Source organism: Salvia hispanica, chromosome 4, assembly GCF_023119035.1.
Source record: "Salvia hispanica cultivar TCC Black 2014 chromosome 4, UniMelb_Shisp_WGS_1.0, whole genome shotgun sequence".
Taxonomy (NCBI): Eukaryota; Viridiplantae; Streptophyta; class Magnoliopsida; order Lamiales; family Lamiaceae; genus Salvia; species Salvia hispanica.
Window position 1 is genome coordinate 51,377,072 of NC_062968.1, and position 15,832 is coordinate 51,392,903.

Sequence of the window (15,832 nt, forward strand, 5' to 3'; positions counted from 1 at the left end):
GGAACGGAGGAAGTATAAGTTATTGCTATATGATAGTCATAAAGAGATGTCAATACAATCTAGAACCGTGAGCAATCCGAATAATATGCTAATTTTAGAATTTGAAAATTTCTAATACGATCAGATTTCACTTAGATTAGCCTGCAATTCAAGTAAAACTGACAAACACTTATTTTTACAACGGGTTCTTGGCTACACAAATTTCAAGTACTATTAAAAGAAGTGAGTGGAAAAAATTAATGAAATATCAGTCTCACTTGTATATTATTAGTTTTAAATAAAGTGTGAATGGAATGGAGATCCTATTATATTTATAGTAAAATTGAATTGAGACTCTTATTCGCAAACAGTAGAGAGTTTATGTAAAAATCATTTAATAACTCAAGATTAATCAATTTGTCTTAAATTTTTTCCCATTTATTCCTTCTATTTTCCCCTTTATTTCCAATTTCCCTTTTCTCTTTTAATGAACAGACACAAAAAAGGCAATAGAGATAAATTAAATATTTAATAAAAGAGAGAGAATAAATAGACTAAAATGGTTTTTATGGACTTGAGGGTATTTTTATCAAAAAAAATTTAAAATTTTAATAAATTAGCTCAAATAATATAATATCAAAGTTAATAAATTTCGAAAAATATTTTTAAATATTACGGGCCAAAAGCAAAATTTACCGACTAAAAAAAATGTTCCTCTAATAATTAATATCCTATCCCATCTTATATTTTACTCCCTCCATCTCAAAATAATTTTCACTCTTTTTCATTTCGATCCGTTCTACCATAATTGTCACACTTCATTTGTACTATGAATGGTAAGTAGGTCTCACATTCCACTATCTCACTTCACTCACATTTTATCATAAAATTAATAAGAAAGTGAATCTCATGTTCCACAAACTTTTTCAACTAAATTTTTTTTATATTTTTAAAATTGTGCTAATAAGAGTGAAATTCAATTATCTAACTATCGCCAATCATGATTGGTACAAAAAGGACAAAAAATGTTCTTTATTTTTTTTCTTTTTTGATGACAAAAATATCTTTATTCGTGTAAATCTTTCCACATGTCGAGAAAATAGGGCCCGCTTTAATATATCCTATATCTACAGCGGGCCGAGCCCAATCTCTCCAACACCGACCCGCCAACTGCCACATGCTCCGCCGCTAACCGCTACTGTGGGGTCCTCCAACTTAGTGAAATTCTCAATTCGACCCCTTCTTCTCCATTCCCAAACCCCCAAATCCTTCAAAACTTTTCGCTCCTCTCTCTCTCTCTCACTCCAATCCAAAATGATGGACGTCGACCCCAAATTCGGAAATTCCGCCTACAATCCGGGTCGGGCCGACCTGGACCAGATTTCCGACGCCCCGACCCGGGCGCCCTTCCACCGCCGCGCCCACTCCGAGACCTTCTTCCGCTTCCCCGACCTCGACGACATCCTCATCGACGGCGTCCTCGCCGACCTCAACCTCGAAACGCCGCCGCAGCAGCAGCAGAAGAGGAACGACGGGCTGGCTCATCTGCGGAGCCTCTCGGTGGACGCGGATTTCTTCGAGGGGCTTGTGCTGGACGGTCCGCCGTCGGCTGAGGCGGCGCCGCCTGGGCCGCGGCACAGGCATAGCAACTCCATGGACGAGTACTCCAGTGCGACGTCGTCGTGCGAGGTCGATTCGAACGCGAAGAAGTCTATTGCTGCGGATAGGCTGGCGGAGCTCGCCCTGATTGACCCTAAGAGAGCCAAAAGGTTTTATTTTGACCCGATTTTTGCAAGCGTTGACTCGATTTTGGTGATGATTTATCTTGATCGATTGTTTGTCCCCCCCTATTTAGGGTTATGTTTCTGCTTTGCCTTGTGGTGTTGATGGTTTTAGATTTTGTGTTGAGAACTATGTTACTGTGATAGTATGTGGTTTGTGTGAATTGTGTATATACTCTCTCTTGTTGGAGGTGTATTGGAGTATTGATTTAGAGGGCTGCTGTATGTGCAGGATATTGGCGAATAGACAATCTGCTGCGCGATCGAAAGAGAGAAAAACGCGCTACACGGGTGAGCTGGAAAGGAAAGTTCAAACCCTGCAAAGTGAGGCCACCACGCTCTCAGCTAAGATCACATTGTTGCAGGTATGTGGATTGCTGTATTTTCGTGTGACAACTTGGAAATGATTCTGCTCACGAGCTATATATGTCATGTGGTTTAAAATTTTAGCTTGAAAAACCTGTGAATTACTGTGAAATGTGAATTATGGTGATACAACATTTGACTAGAGAGTTGACTGAAAATGGCATTGTGCTGCTGAAATGAAGGATAGAACTAAAAGGTTTGACACTGCTAGTTTTCTATGTTCAATGATTAGTTGCTAGCAAAAATATGACTAAGAAATAAGTAGGTTGTAAAATCTTCAAGAGCAGGGGGAATTGGCACTTCTCCGAGTGTCTTAACGTGAGGCTTCTTGTGAGAATGATGAGCTTTCTTTCCTTACTATCCTTCAACCACTAGTAGATAGGGGACATAAGATGTGAAAATGCACAAGAGGATTATAGGGAGATAGATACCTACGAATATGGGCTTCTTGAGACCGTTTGGTTAGTGATTTTGATAAGATTAAACTTTTCGGTGCAATTAGTCCCTTGTATGTGAAGGACTATAGAGCATATTGGTGCATGGTATGTAATTCTCCTATATTTTTAGGACCTTAACTTTTTTGCATTAAATGTTCTAAATAGTACTCCCTCCTTCCCACTTAGGAGTCCCAGTCTACCACTTTTGGATGTCCCACTTATAATAGGCCCTACATTTTACTAACTTTTTTCTTCTCACATTCATTATAAACTAATATATAAAAGTAGGACTCACATTCAACTATCTTTTTTCACTAACTTTCCTTTATATTTCTTAAAACCCGTGCTGAACTCAAATGAGACTCTTAAAGTGGTACGGGGGGAGTAGTATATGATATATTTCTAATGATTCATTTCATGCTATTGTTAGGATGAGAAGTGCTTCATTAATTGTTTTGTCAAATTAATAAGTTGTTATCCTTTGTTTAATATATTTGGGACATTGGCACCTAATATCATGAAACTTTCAAAAAGTTGGGTTTTTTCCACAAACTTTAAAATTGACAAATAATATCACTAACTTTTACCCCGAGTTTGTTATTTCCCATCAATGAAAAAATTCCGGCAAAATAATATCATGATATGCATTTTTTTGTAATTTCTCGACAACAACTTCGAGAGTTTCAATCTTTGAGAATAGTTATTCTTGAAGCACACCCTCCAAATTTGTTCTTCAATCTATTAATATTGCCGGAATTTTTTCATTGGTGGGAAATAACAAACTCGGATTAAAGTTCGTGATATTATTTGTCAATTTCAAAGTTCGTGGGAAAAAACCCAACTTTTTGAAAGTTCCATGATATTAGGTGCCAATATCCCAATATATTTAAAGGCATCATAGCAAGGAACTTTGGCTGGGGCTGTTATGGTGAAACAACCTATTGTTGTGACTTCAGTTTCAGTTTTCTACAATGCTTTCGAATTATTTAGTCATATGCAACTGCAGTGTGTTGGGAAATGCACTCTAGTGTGTGTAAGACCTTAACCAAGAAATGAATAAGTTGGTTGAACAATACAACAGCTGTCGCTTTACTAAGAATGTAATTGGTACGATGCAGAGGGACACAAGTGCGTTGACAGCTGAGAACAAGGAACTGAAACTGAAGCTGCAGGCCATGGAACAGCAAGCACACCTCAGAGATGGTAAGCGCTTTTATCACTTGTTACCTCGTCTCACGATTCTTTATCTGATTTAAGCATGTTTTCTGTGTGCATCGATTCTAGCTCTGAATGAAGCCTTGAGGAATGAACTGCAGTGGCTCAAGATTGCAGCCGGCCAAATGCATGGCTCCAATGGGAGCAGCAGAGGGGCATCCTCCCCATTTTCACCACCCCAGCCTCCAACGCAAAATTATTATGCGCAGCAGCAGCAGCACACAAGCCCCAACAACGCGAAACGGGAGGGTTGATGATGCCTCTGAGGCATAGTCATTTGTCAAAGAGAAGTATATTATCCGTTGTATATAAACATCTGTGTAAATGTAGTATCTACATACATGCTATTGAATGGCTATCATGTGTCATATGACCACTTACGAAATGTTCTTTGCCAGAATATGTAGCTCGTATACATAAAAAATATCCACATTACACATTATTTGAAATAAATTTAGTCTCATTCAGCTGGGATGTTAATTGGGTTGAACTCGTTTGATTTCGGATTAGTAGTCTTATCAGGCTTAGGTTAATTTTTCATTAAGGAAAACAAAGTCAGAAATTTTCGATTCTAATCAAGAGTTGATCCCTTAACTATTTTACTAGTGTAACATCACTGCCATACAATAACATATATTGTCGCTGCATATTGGAAATTCTATAACAACCACTTCAAATACTTCTGCTCAAAAACACAATCTTCTTCATTCTTATTACAAACATGACGTGATACATATTTCTAAAGAGAAGAGTTTCGACACAGAAATCAACTAAATCCTCTCAACTACAGATACATCACTTGTGAAGATCGCAACAACAGTTGTAGGTCCCAATATCTGTTGCTAGACAAGGCGGGCGAACTTTTTCGTCTTTATACCAAATCGATCGCCCTTGAATTAATTCATTCAGGAAGTAATCCAGCTTCTCAATGGTCACATTTGGCATCACAACAATATGTGCCATGTTCCTCTCACAGGCAAGTTGCCAACGGCGAACAAATTCTTCATCTCGAGGCCGTTCAAACACTACAGTACTGCTCAGCTCGTTGAGCATGGCACTGATCCCTGCATCCCTGAGTCGGTCTTTCAAATAGTGAGCGTTTCTGAGGCACTTTTGGACTTCTTTTTGGAATCCTTTGTAGCCTTTTCTGTTTAGAGTGTACCACAAGAAGATTGGAGCATGACCATTCCGGCTTCCCATGATTGTTGCATCTCTAGATGCAAGATATTCTACATTGCTTGAGAGAGCATTTATGTGTTTCAGCCGCGTTATTTGCACTCCACAGGGCATTGGGCATCCCACAAACTTGTGGCCTGAAACACTAACACTTCCAATTGGCTTCTTGAATGAAACTTTCGGTGCCTGAACAAGAATAGACTACTTAGTAAGAGCATTTCTAGAGAAAATGCTTACACCTAATATCAACCCAATCATAAAACTATAGCATGATATGAAGAAACGGAAGCATAAAGAAATAGAAGCAAGGAGCTACAGTCAGTTCACACTTAAAATTGATTGGATTCAATTATTTCACTTCTTATGGATAGGAAAAATATACAGAATGAACAGGAACAGCAGAGTTGGCAAACCTTTTTAACAAATGGCATCATTAGACCAAACAAAGCACCATCGCAATGAATGTAGAATCTATCATGTGAAAATCCACATTCTTCAAGGGTTTTTATAACAAGATCGAGGTCATCAACAGCCCCTTTAACTGTGGTTCCTGCAATTTGGATTGTAAGGCAGAAAACATGAGACTATGCTGCTGAATATGTCGATAGCTTATGGTACATAAGCATGTGCTAACTTCCAGTTTAACGATAGAGAAGAAAGTTACCTATATTCACATTAATGATCGCTGGCTTATTCTTGTTCTGAAGCAGCTGTTCTTTAAAATCTGCACAGTCAATCTCTCCAGTGACCAAAGTCGCAACTTTTACGCACTCCATTCTGTACATTCTTGCTGCTTTGAAGACGGAGTAATGGGACTCCTTTGATCCGTACAAAACTCCATCAGGGAAAACTTCTCTTCTGTTTAATGTATCAATCAACTAATGTTAGAATATGTTCATTCCTACCAAAGAAACCCCTATGAATAAAATGATAGACTCGAAGAGAAAAGCAAAGAACATACCCAACAAGGATCCCGTGAAGATTACCCTCAGTTCCACAGTTTGTGATGTATCCCCAGTAGTCATCCTTCTCAATTTCCCACAGGCGGGCAAACCAATCTAAAACACCCACTTCAAACTGTCTAGAGTGCACACCGTAATTGCTCTCAATGAAGGGATCTCCAAGATTGTTAATAGAGAAATGCTGCAGCTGACCAAGAGCACCATAATCAAAGTCCAGATTGTATGGATATCCTGTGTAAAAAGAAACAAATTGGGGAAGCATTCAGACCAGCAGAATTAACATAGTAACACAGGTAACTTATCCAGCTTATAATTTGCCAATTCTATGTACCAGTCCTGTTGAACTTCTTCTAGAAAGTTCAAATGAACACAAAACAGAGTTAACCAGAATCAAAACATAAAAGGATTAAAAAATATAGCAACTGAAAATCAGTAACTATTTCAAGAAGCAGCACCACCAAAGAACACTAATTTGAACCGTCCATTTCAATAAACAAGTGAAACAAGAAATTTAGACGACAAATACAAACACTAATTAGAACGATTCACCTTTCAATAAAATAGTGTACGAAATTGACGGTAAAAAAACATACTAGCATAAATCATTATATTTCAAAGTTAACAGCACCAAAAGCAGATCAGAAGATCGAGCAATCATACCTAAATGGTGCTTAGTCCTTTCCACGAGCGTCTTGCGGTACCTCGCCAACACACTGGCCATGTACGCATCCTTATCGCCGGTAGATTCGTCGTCGGCGTCGGGCTCCGTCACCTCAAAGCACGTGGTGTGCACGTTCTTCCCCAAAACGATCTCTCTCGTGATCTCCAGATCTACACCGTCCGACGGCACCGGCTCGGGATCAAAGGCTAGCTCTCCTGCCGCCGTCATCCGATCCGAAGCCTTTCCGTTAACCAAAGATCCGTTGGACGCCATCGCTGCCTCCAGTCCAACGCTGCTCCCAACCATGCTGCTCGAGGTAGGAAAAATGCTCCGAAAATTAAGGAAAAATTTAGAAATATATGGAACCAAAATTAGAGAAAATGCGGTAATAATTGAATACCTGAAATGCAGAAATGCGAGCAAATGCTTGGAAACAGCGCGAAAAGCGGGCAAAAGAGGCGGCGGAATTGAGAGGAGAAGGAAGGTGAAGAAGAGTTAGCTTTGCAGGCTTGGATACTATATATAGCCAGCGCTGTTTAGGTAAGATGTGCCAACAAAAAAATCTGGTTTATAATTTTATTATAAATTATTGTTAAAATTAGTTAATTGCGACTCAAAATCTGATACTCGTATTTATTGTTGAATATTGAATTAAACATATATTGGGCTTGTAGTAAGAGTACCTAATTTTTATCAATTATTCATACCAAGCACACATATGAACACTAGTTAAAAAAATGTTGTATCTAATTTTGGCCTAATCTCATTTATCAAACACACATCCATATGTACTAGATAGGAAGAGTTAATTTGATAGTATAGTATTTTTCTAATTTTCTAATCCGAAAGTAACGCTTAATTTGATAGTAATGAATATTAATTAAATCAAACACAATAATTTCTCCCATCCCACGTGTATATCATGTGTTAGATATTTGAATAGAGACCCCTTGAGGTTACCAATGGCCATTTCCCTATTCACTCACGTCTCATTCCGTTAATTGCCTTAAAACTTGTAAATTTTCGGTTTAATTTCAAATAATTCCCATAATTTTGTAATCTAAATACCATGTTTGAATTACCTGTAACCGCCTAAATTATAATGATAATTTTCTAAAAAGGAAAATTATACTACAAAAAATAAAATAAAACAATACGAGCACCATGTATCCATCAGCAACACAAGAGTCCACGTCATAGACACACGATTTTTGGTTGATGATAAGGAAGACAGGAAAATATCAGACAGATCATGAAGGTAAGATTTGCGATTTAACGATTCCAAAAAAGAATTTAATGTGGTCGTTTAAAATTTTAAATAAAGATTATATTTAGGAGTAGTAGTAGACTAGTAGTAGTAGTATATCATTTGAGAGGCAATTATTGGGCGCATCACGTGGTTGGGTCCATGTTGGATTTGAATATTCCAGAAGATCCACGTGGCGGATACCTTCAGATTCAAGTGGGCCCCAATTGAATCACGAGCGGATACTCTATTCTCTGCATCCCAACACTTGGCCTTTTTTTTTATTACAGCTGGATGGGGACGAAAATATACTCTACCGAAAACAAAATTGTTTGAAAAATGATAAAATCTCTGACAATCGGAATGGGCCGCTTTAGCACAACACATTTCCCATTAGCCCATTAGAATATTGGCCCAGTTGGCCTACTGTGCTTTTGTTTTCCAGTTATTTAAATGTTGCACTCAGACTATTTTTTTTAATTAAAGTGGTACTATAAAAGTTCCAACTTTTGTAAAAGTTGATCTCTTCTTTGATTCTTATCGTAACTCGTAAACATGTTCTTTATTCTATCTTTAAGTTGATTTGATAATGCTTACCAGTGTTTTTCAGTAATTTTATTATTTTTTAGACTTGCTATTTTGATCTATATTATTGAAAATGGTGTTACCAACGACTCAAATGTTGTAATCAAGATTCAAACGATGTGAGAATTTACGTGGTGATCTAGAAACAGTCTATATCCACGGACGAAAGCGAAAGTGATTTATTTAGAATACAAACTAGCTATATAATCAACAGCGGCAAGCTCTCAAGCTCAGCTACTCAATCGAAGATCTGAGCTTGATTTTTGTAAATCACTCTCTTAGCTAGCTAGCATGGATTGTGTGTGTATCACTCTAAACCTCCCTTTTCCTCAAAGTGTTCTTAAAACATTTCATAAACAAGAAAGAGGGAAACCGGCTGAAGATTGATGGGCTGATCACTTAAGAGGACTTGAGTTAAATGGGCCTTTTACAGACTGGGCTTTGATTGATTCAGCCACACATTCCCAACAACTCCTTTCGTCCATAAAAGATTACTAAATTTATCATATTTAGATTCCATAGATAATTAACCAAAATATCTTTCATTTACACTAGTAGTGCATATGTTATCACATGATTTGACGATGGAAAATATCTTAAACATGTTGTATCTCTTAACGATGATAAAAATCGGCAACTATTTAAAAAAAAAAAAAATTCGTTGTGTAATTGGATTGATGTGCATGACCTGTTAGGCTATTACCAAGTGCCAACAACCACTGACCTTTCAATATATATTATAAATAATTAAATAAAGTATTTGGTTGTGAAGTTTGAATATTAAATATTTAAGCTCCATTTGCATTATTAAATGTTTCAACAGAATTAAATGCAATGAATCATAAAATAAACAAGGCAACAAAATACATACGACAATTTAGTTTGACTAAAAATTAGCCCAATTGTCGACCAATTCCACGACGCCCAAATCAAAGCGAGTGAATTGGTCTCTCTCCGCCGCGACGAAAGATTCTGCTGCTTCTGCTTCCGCCGCCGATCCGCCATGGATTCCTCCCCATTCAACAATCTACCCCAAGACACCCTCCACCAGATCTTCTGCCACCTCCCCCTCCGCCAAATCGCCGCCGCCAAGTGCGTCTGCAAAGCCCTCCGCGCCGCTCTCTCCTCCGCCTCCTTCCACCACCTCCTCCACACCCAATCCCGCTCCCTCCCCCTCCTCGCCCTCAAGACCTCCCACCGCCACGTCTCCCCCCTCCTCACCCTCCACTCCTTCGACCCCGCCGCCAATCACTGGCTCAAATTCTCCCTCTCCTTCCTCCCCTTCGCCGCCCTCCACCCCATCACCTCCTCCAACGGCCTCCTCTACCTCTGGGCCTCCTCCCCCCAAAATCCCCAAAAAGCCCTCGTCGTATGCAACCCCCTCACCGCCCGCTTCAAAACCCTCCCCCAGCTCGGCTCCGCCTGGTCCCGCCACGGCGCCGTCCTTGCCGGCTCCCTCAGCGCCGTCCTCGTCCTCACCGAGCTCGCCGTTCTCTACTACTCCGAAAATGGAAACCCTAATTTCACCCCCAATTGGCTCAAATTCTCCTCCAATTTACCCTCCAAACCCCGCAGCCCTGTCTTGGTCTCCGATTTCATCCTAACCCTATGCGACGTGGGGTCTCCGTGGAGGTCGCAGTGGGCGATGTTCAAGGGAAGGATTGTGGATACGGACAAGGCAATGCAGTGGGTGAGGCTGGAGAGGCGCGAGTGGGGGGACATTTTCGACATTTTGAAGCGGCCGCGGCTCGTCAAGGCCGGGAGCGATCGCAAGGTCTACATGGTGGGAGGGCTGAAGAGCTCCTACGCGCTGCAGAGCGCGTGCACGACCATCTTGGTACTGAGGCTGGACTTGGACACCTTGGAGTGGGAGGAGGCGGGGCGAATGCCGTTGGAGATGTATAGGTGTTTCGTGGAGAGTAGTAAGTTCAAGGTGTTTGGTGGGGGCAATAGGGTGTGTTTCTCGGCTAAGAGGGTCGGGAGGTTGGCGCTCTGGGAGGAGTTTGGGGATGGCAAAAACGCCTGGCGTTGGGTGGATGGCGTGCCTGGGAGCGGAGATGTCCTCTCCCGTGGATTCGTGTTTGAGGCCAGGCTTGATGCTGTTTTGTAGGTCAGAAAGATTTTCACTTTCTTTCTAATCTTGCTATGCTATACATGATTATGATGATTTGGAATATTGAATGTCTTGAATACAATGTGTTGTAGTATTACCAATGTTATTGTTTATGATCATGTTTATTTTATTTATGGGATATGCTAGGGGCTTGAATTTCTTGTGTTGAATGTTGGCTGTTGAGGGTTGGAACTACAAATGTGTTTTTGCTTAGTGCTTGTGTATGGGATTCAGATTTTAGCTGTAAGTTTGGTAAAACGACAGTTATTATTGTTGAGGAAGCGGTTGGTTTGTTTTTTGCTCGGAGATGGATATGTCAAGCTTATTTTTATGTTCTTTTTCCCTATAGATGGTTCATAATTCTAGGCACGAATTTCGTTGATACCTGTCTAGTACTTATGGATCCATTTGGATTTTATGTTCGTTTTCCCTGTAAATGGTTTAGAGTTATAGGAACGGAACTGGTTGGCTCTGTCTAGATAATTATCTGTGTAGAACTAATGGATCCATTTGATGATTTTATGTTCTTTTTCCCTATAAATAGTTATAGAGTTCTAGGAATGAAACTGGTTGGCTTTGTCTATATGATTATCTGTCTAGAACTTATGGATCATTTGATTGTTTTATGTTCGTTTTCCCTATAGATGGTTAAGAACTATAGGAACGAATATGGTTGGTTCTGTCTAGATGATTTTCTGTTTTGAACTTATGGATCCATCCGGATGATTTTGATCGACTCAGTCAAGGTCATACGATCATGCTTTTATAACTAATGGAACCATTCTTAAGATACATCAAGAGTCGAGCCCTTTTGAGTTACTAATAGCATAGTGTTTGGTTCCAATTCTCACTGAAGTGGCATTGGTTTCTTGTTGCACGAAATGTGCATTCCGTGCTATAATGGTTATGGGTTCGTCTTGTGTTTTGTTTTCTCACTTGAATAATGGAGTTCTAAACTGTGTGCTTTTGATTATGTACATTGTAATTGTCCCTTTATTTTCCTCATAAAAATCACTCCACAGTCCCTAGAAATTGCATAAGTAAAAGAAATAGAATAGGGAGATAGAAAATGAGTAACTTATGGTACCTCGGCCTCTTTAGACCTCTCTATAGAATCTACCTATTTTGTTTCAAAAGCTTGTATATTTAGTACTAGTATACTACTAGTAGTTCATAGAATTGGAGAAACTACTACAAGGGTATCTAAGTTTGGCTATTCAATAGTTATGAGTTACTATGATATAAAAAAATTGTCCAAAATGGGCTCGGGTGAAGCTCGCCATCATGTTATATATAGGAAAGATAAAAGTATATAGCATAACATTTTCTACGAGTCTTGAACAAAAGCTTATGGCAACACAAATTAAATTCTAAGTGCATGTTTGGTAGGCATGTTAAATTAGCACAAGATAAATTAGGATGAGCTTTAAGATAAGGATATGCTATCTCACTCTTTTGGGCTGATAAATAATCCATCCTTTTGAACTTATTCGCTTTGAGCCTCAGCGGGCCGATATGGGCTTTGATGGCCTAACATGGACCTTATTTTATCTACCAAACAACCAAATAACCCATATCTCATACTCCCCTCGTCCCATAGAAATAAGCCATATTTCCTTTTTCGTCTGTCTCATACAAATAGTCTATATTCATTTATGGCAACTATTTTCTCCTTCTCTTTTACTTTACTATTTGTGGGCACCACTATTCACTACATAATTTTAAGTATTTTTTCTCTTTTTCTCTTATTTTTCCAATTACATATTAAAACTTGTGTCAATCCCAAATGGCCTATTTCTATGGAACTGAGGAAGTATATATTGGCCTTATCTATGCTACTCCCTCCGTCCCATGTTAATAGAGTCATTTTTTCTATTTTGGGAAGTTCCAAGTTAAATGAGTCATTTCTATTTTTGGGAAAAAGTAATTTTCCATCTCTCTTACATTATTCTTTCTACATCTCTTACTTTATTCTCTCTTACTTTTTTCACCATCCATTTAATACACTATTCTTAAACTCCGTGTCAAAAAGAAATGTCTCTACTAACAAGGAACGAAGGGAGTACTAAACAAGGACCAAGTATATTGGTCCAACCCCATATCAATGGCACATCAGTATTTGTCATGTCAACTTTAATTTATTGTTTAAATATCCCAAATTAACTTATCGATCAAAGTAATTTAGATATAGAACACTATTTATTACGCTCTGATACCAGACTGCTGGATATGTGGGCCGCAACAAGTTAGGGCCCAATCCAAAACAGCATAAGCCAACACATTAGTGACACATTGGTAACTGTCTCGGTTCCAATATTATTTTGTATATTTATATCCTATTTTTATTGCATCATTTCACATTATATTTATCATACCTGAAAGTGAGGTTATTATTTTTAATATTATTATTATTGATAAAAAAAAGTACTAATAGTATACTATTACTTTCTTGAATTAAAGTATTTTCTTTTAGGAAAGGCACAATTCTCTTTTAAGTGCACACGACCTAGAGTTGGATCCTACTCACGTGGATAAAAATAATTCTCCAATCAAATAGTTAGATCAAGTCTTCTTTGAACAATACTCCGTATTATATTTAGGCGTGACAATTGGTGTATCGGTATAATACTAGTATTATTTTGACTTATTGTGTTAGAGCTATAACTTTATTGTGATGGCGTGATTAAGGACACCAACTATTGTGTCACTGATATGAGAATAATATTATTAATCTCTCATTCGATTGCTTTGGTAATTTGTGGCATGATATAATCCAGGACAAGTAAACATTGAATAATGACAAAGAGAAAATTGTTTGGTTGGAAAGATAATTTTTTAAATAAATATGAGCATATAATTACAAATTTATTCTAATACTTTTATTTTTTCTTTTTCCTTGATTTGAAGCTAAGATTATTTTTGTTAGAGGGGTGGCTATGACTTCTTATCTGTGAGTTTTAATCTCATGAATTGAATATAATACATGTTTTATCATGAACTCAGATCATCCAAATCAAACGGCTCCTATGGGAAAATTGTCTGAGATTTATCACATTTTTTGAAAGATGATCAATAATGGTTTCTTGTATACCTTCTAAATGACTTGAACCATCAACCAATTAAATTGATGAAAAGTGTTTTATCAACTAAATTGCACTTCATTGTTGAGATTTATCATCATAAGACTAGATCATATTTTGAATTCAAATTCAAATCTTGAACACATGTTTATAATTACAAGGACAAATAGCATAATTGTAAGTATAAAATCTGTTTCATCCAAGTATAAAAAATATGGAATTACATCTACAACTTTCTTTTGCAAGAAAATGATACGTCACTTAGTTATGCAAGAAAATGACACGGAAAATACCCAATATTAATTAATTTATAGGTAGGATATTCAAAATCTGTAAATAAAATACATAAAACTTTAACAGATATATCATTTTCTCCCAATAATGTAACCGAATATATTCTCAGTCCTCTCACATTCTATATTAGCTTATTGACAATGTTTATTTCCTAACAAATGCTTTTATAAAGAAATTATACCTTTCTAAATATAAATGTACTTACTTATTCTTCGTATTTAATACCCATTTCCCGAAGTCACTTTTACTACTGTGAATCTGTGATAAAGAAGTAATGATGAAACAATTTTTATTTGATTTTCAATACATGGCATATTATTATTATTATTATTATTATTATTATTATTATTATTATTATTATTATTATTATTATTATATGAGTAAAGTAAAGAGTAAATGGAAATTTGACGAGGATTCATGAATCCAAATTTGAATAATGATATGACTTAAGGTAGCCTTTTACTATAGGAATGACGATCAAATATGTAAATAAAACTTTTTTCCATCACTATCAACCTATGTCACCTTAGCCTAATTTCAAATCCACTAGATGTAGAATCTTCATAGGACCCATATTTAGCACAACAAATTTGGGCATTTCCCTCTTTTTCTAATTTTTAATCCAATCAATGTCACATTGGAAGTGGACTCTATCCAATTGCCATTATTTTATTTAATTAATGATGGGAGAATACAATTCATCCGTAAAATTTGTTTCTCCAAATTCTGACTCAATTACTCTATTGACAGCATGAGAGAATAAACCTCAACTAAAAAAGTTTTCAATTAAGCTTGAATATCAACATTGAATAATTGTCTTAGTTTCGACTCCAAATTTTTCCAAAACATTATAGAATAGATGTAATTATTACACATTTATGTGTCATAGTGTACCCGAAACCGAAATATTTCCCCTCGAATATTAACCACTCTACCGCTAGGTTAACACACTAAAAATTTTAAGTTTGAATTTCATTGATATTCTAAGAGTTGAAATTGTATATCTTTTTACATAGTTTGTGAATTAGTATTGCATATAAACATGGATTTACTTAGCTAATGTTAAAAATTGTTGCAAATTCATATGAAAAAATAGAATAATGTATCATATTTTCTTTATACTTTTATACTCTCTCTGCCATAAAAAAAAAATAGACAAATTTTATCATTTTGAATTGTCCACCAAAATTAGGCTAATTCTAAAAATGGAAAACTTTAAACCAACACTAACAATACACATCATTCTAAATGTGACCCTTATGGTCCATAACACTACTTACACTATATTTTTTCTTTCTTATCTCTTTCACTTTATCAATTATGTATTAAAACTCGTGCAATTTGCAATTTTATCTACTTTTTGCAAACAAAGGAAGTACTAATATATAGATGATGTCATGGTGGGGCAATATTTAACTTTTAATTTGGATAGAAAGAAATGATGCCCTAGCACGATTATTAGTCGCCAATATATTAAGTTTAACGCAACAAAAAGTGTCGAGACTTGTTTCGACGTCATATTTCAACTTGAAAGCTACATGCACTTGCACTAGACAACAATAAATATTACTACCAGTAACAAATTTAATCATAGCCTTTTATTATTAAAAAAACATGATAATGTTATAATTAAGAAACAAAAACATGATCACCACGTTAACTAATGAAACCATCGGAAGATAAAAGAGTGAGATAAAATAAATTTATTTAACTAGTTGGGTTACAAACCATCCTACACCGGACTATAAGATTGTCCAATTTTAATTAGTCTGTCTGAAGTCTTTTGAGGTGATCCAAAAATAAATCTGTGTGGATAGGCTCCAACCTAAAGCTAACAATATCAAATTAATGTCGACCTATCCTTGAGTCGGGCCCATGATGACTCAAGTTTGAGTTGGATATGACCTGCTTACTTTGGTGTGACAGATTTTGTTCAA

General features: G+C 36.9%; 3 protein-coding genes across 4 annotated transcripts; 2 read left to right on the forward strand and 1 right to left on the reverse strand.

Moving 5' to 3' along the window:
- Positions 1 to 1,216: 1,216 nt before the first annotated feature.
- LOC125219438 (transcription factor VIP1-like) lies at positions 1,217 to 4,163 on the forward strand. Its single transcript, XM_048121415.1, has 4 exons — positions 1,217 to 1,748; positions 1,993 to 2,125; positions 3,682 to 3,766; positions 3,848 to 4,163. Exons 1-4 carry the CDS (start codon positions 1,294 to 1,296, stop codon positions 4,030 to 4,032), a joined length of 858 nt encoding a protein of 285 aa, XP_047977372.1. The 5' UTR covers positions 1,217 to 1,293; the 3' UTR covers positions 4,033 to 4,163.
- Positions 4,164 to 4,414: 251 nt separating this feature from the next.
- Positions 4,415 to 7,071, reverse strand: LOC125219437 (serine decarboxylase 1-like). 2 transcript variants are annotated; one of them, XM_048121413.1, is made up of 6 exons: positions 6,978 to 7,071; positions 6,577 to 6,884; positions 5,916 to 6,147; positions 5,619 to 5,812; positions 5,368 to 5,504; positions 4,415 to 5,140 (listed from the first exon to the last, which is right to left on the reverse strand). In XM_048121413.1, the coding sequence occupies exons 2-6, from the start codon at positions 6,881 to 6,883 to the stop codon at positions 4,574 to 4,576; spliced, it is 1,437 nt and encodes a 478-aa protein (XP_047977370.1). In that variant the 5' UTR covers position 6,884; positions 6,978 to 7,071; the 3' UTR covers positions 4,415 to 4,573. The 2 variants fall into 2 exon arrangements, with proteins under 2 accessions (XP_047977370.1, XP_047977371.1); XM_048121414.1 differs by having other exon boundaries at positions 6,577 to 6,905; positions 6,978 to 7,039.
- A 2,200-nt stretch (positions 7,072 to 9,271) lies between these two features.
- LOC125217955 (SKP1-interacting partner 15-like) lies at positions 9,272 to 10,677 on the forward strand. Its single transcript, XM_048119535.1, has one exon. The coding sequence runs from the start codon at positions 9,412 to 9,414 to the stop codon at positions 10,516 to 10,518; it is 1,107 nt and encodes a 368-aa protein (XP_047975492.1). The 5' UTR covers positions 9,272 to 9,411; the 3' UTR covers positions 10,519 to 10,677.
- The last annotated feature ends 5,155 nt before the right edge of the window (positions 10,678 to 15,832 follow it).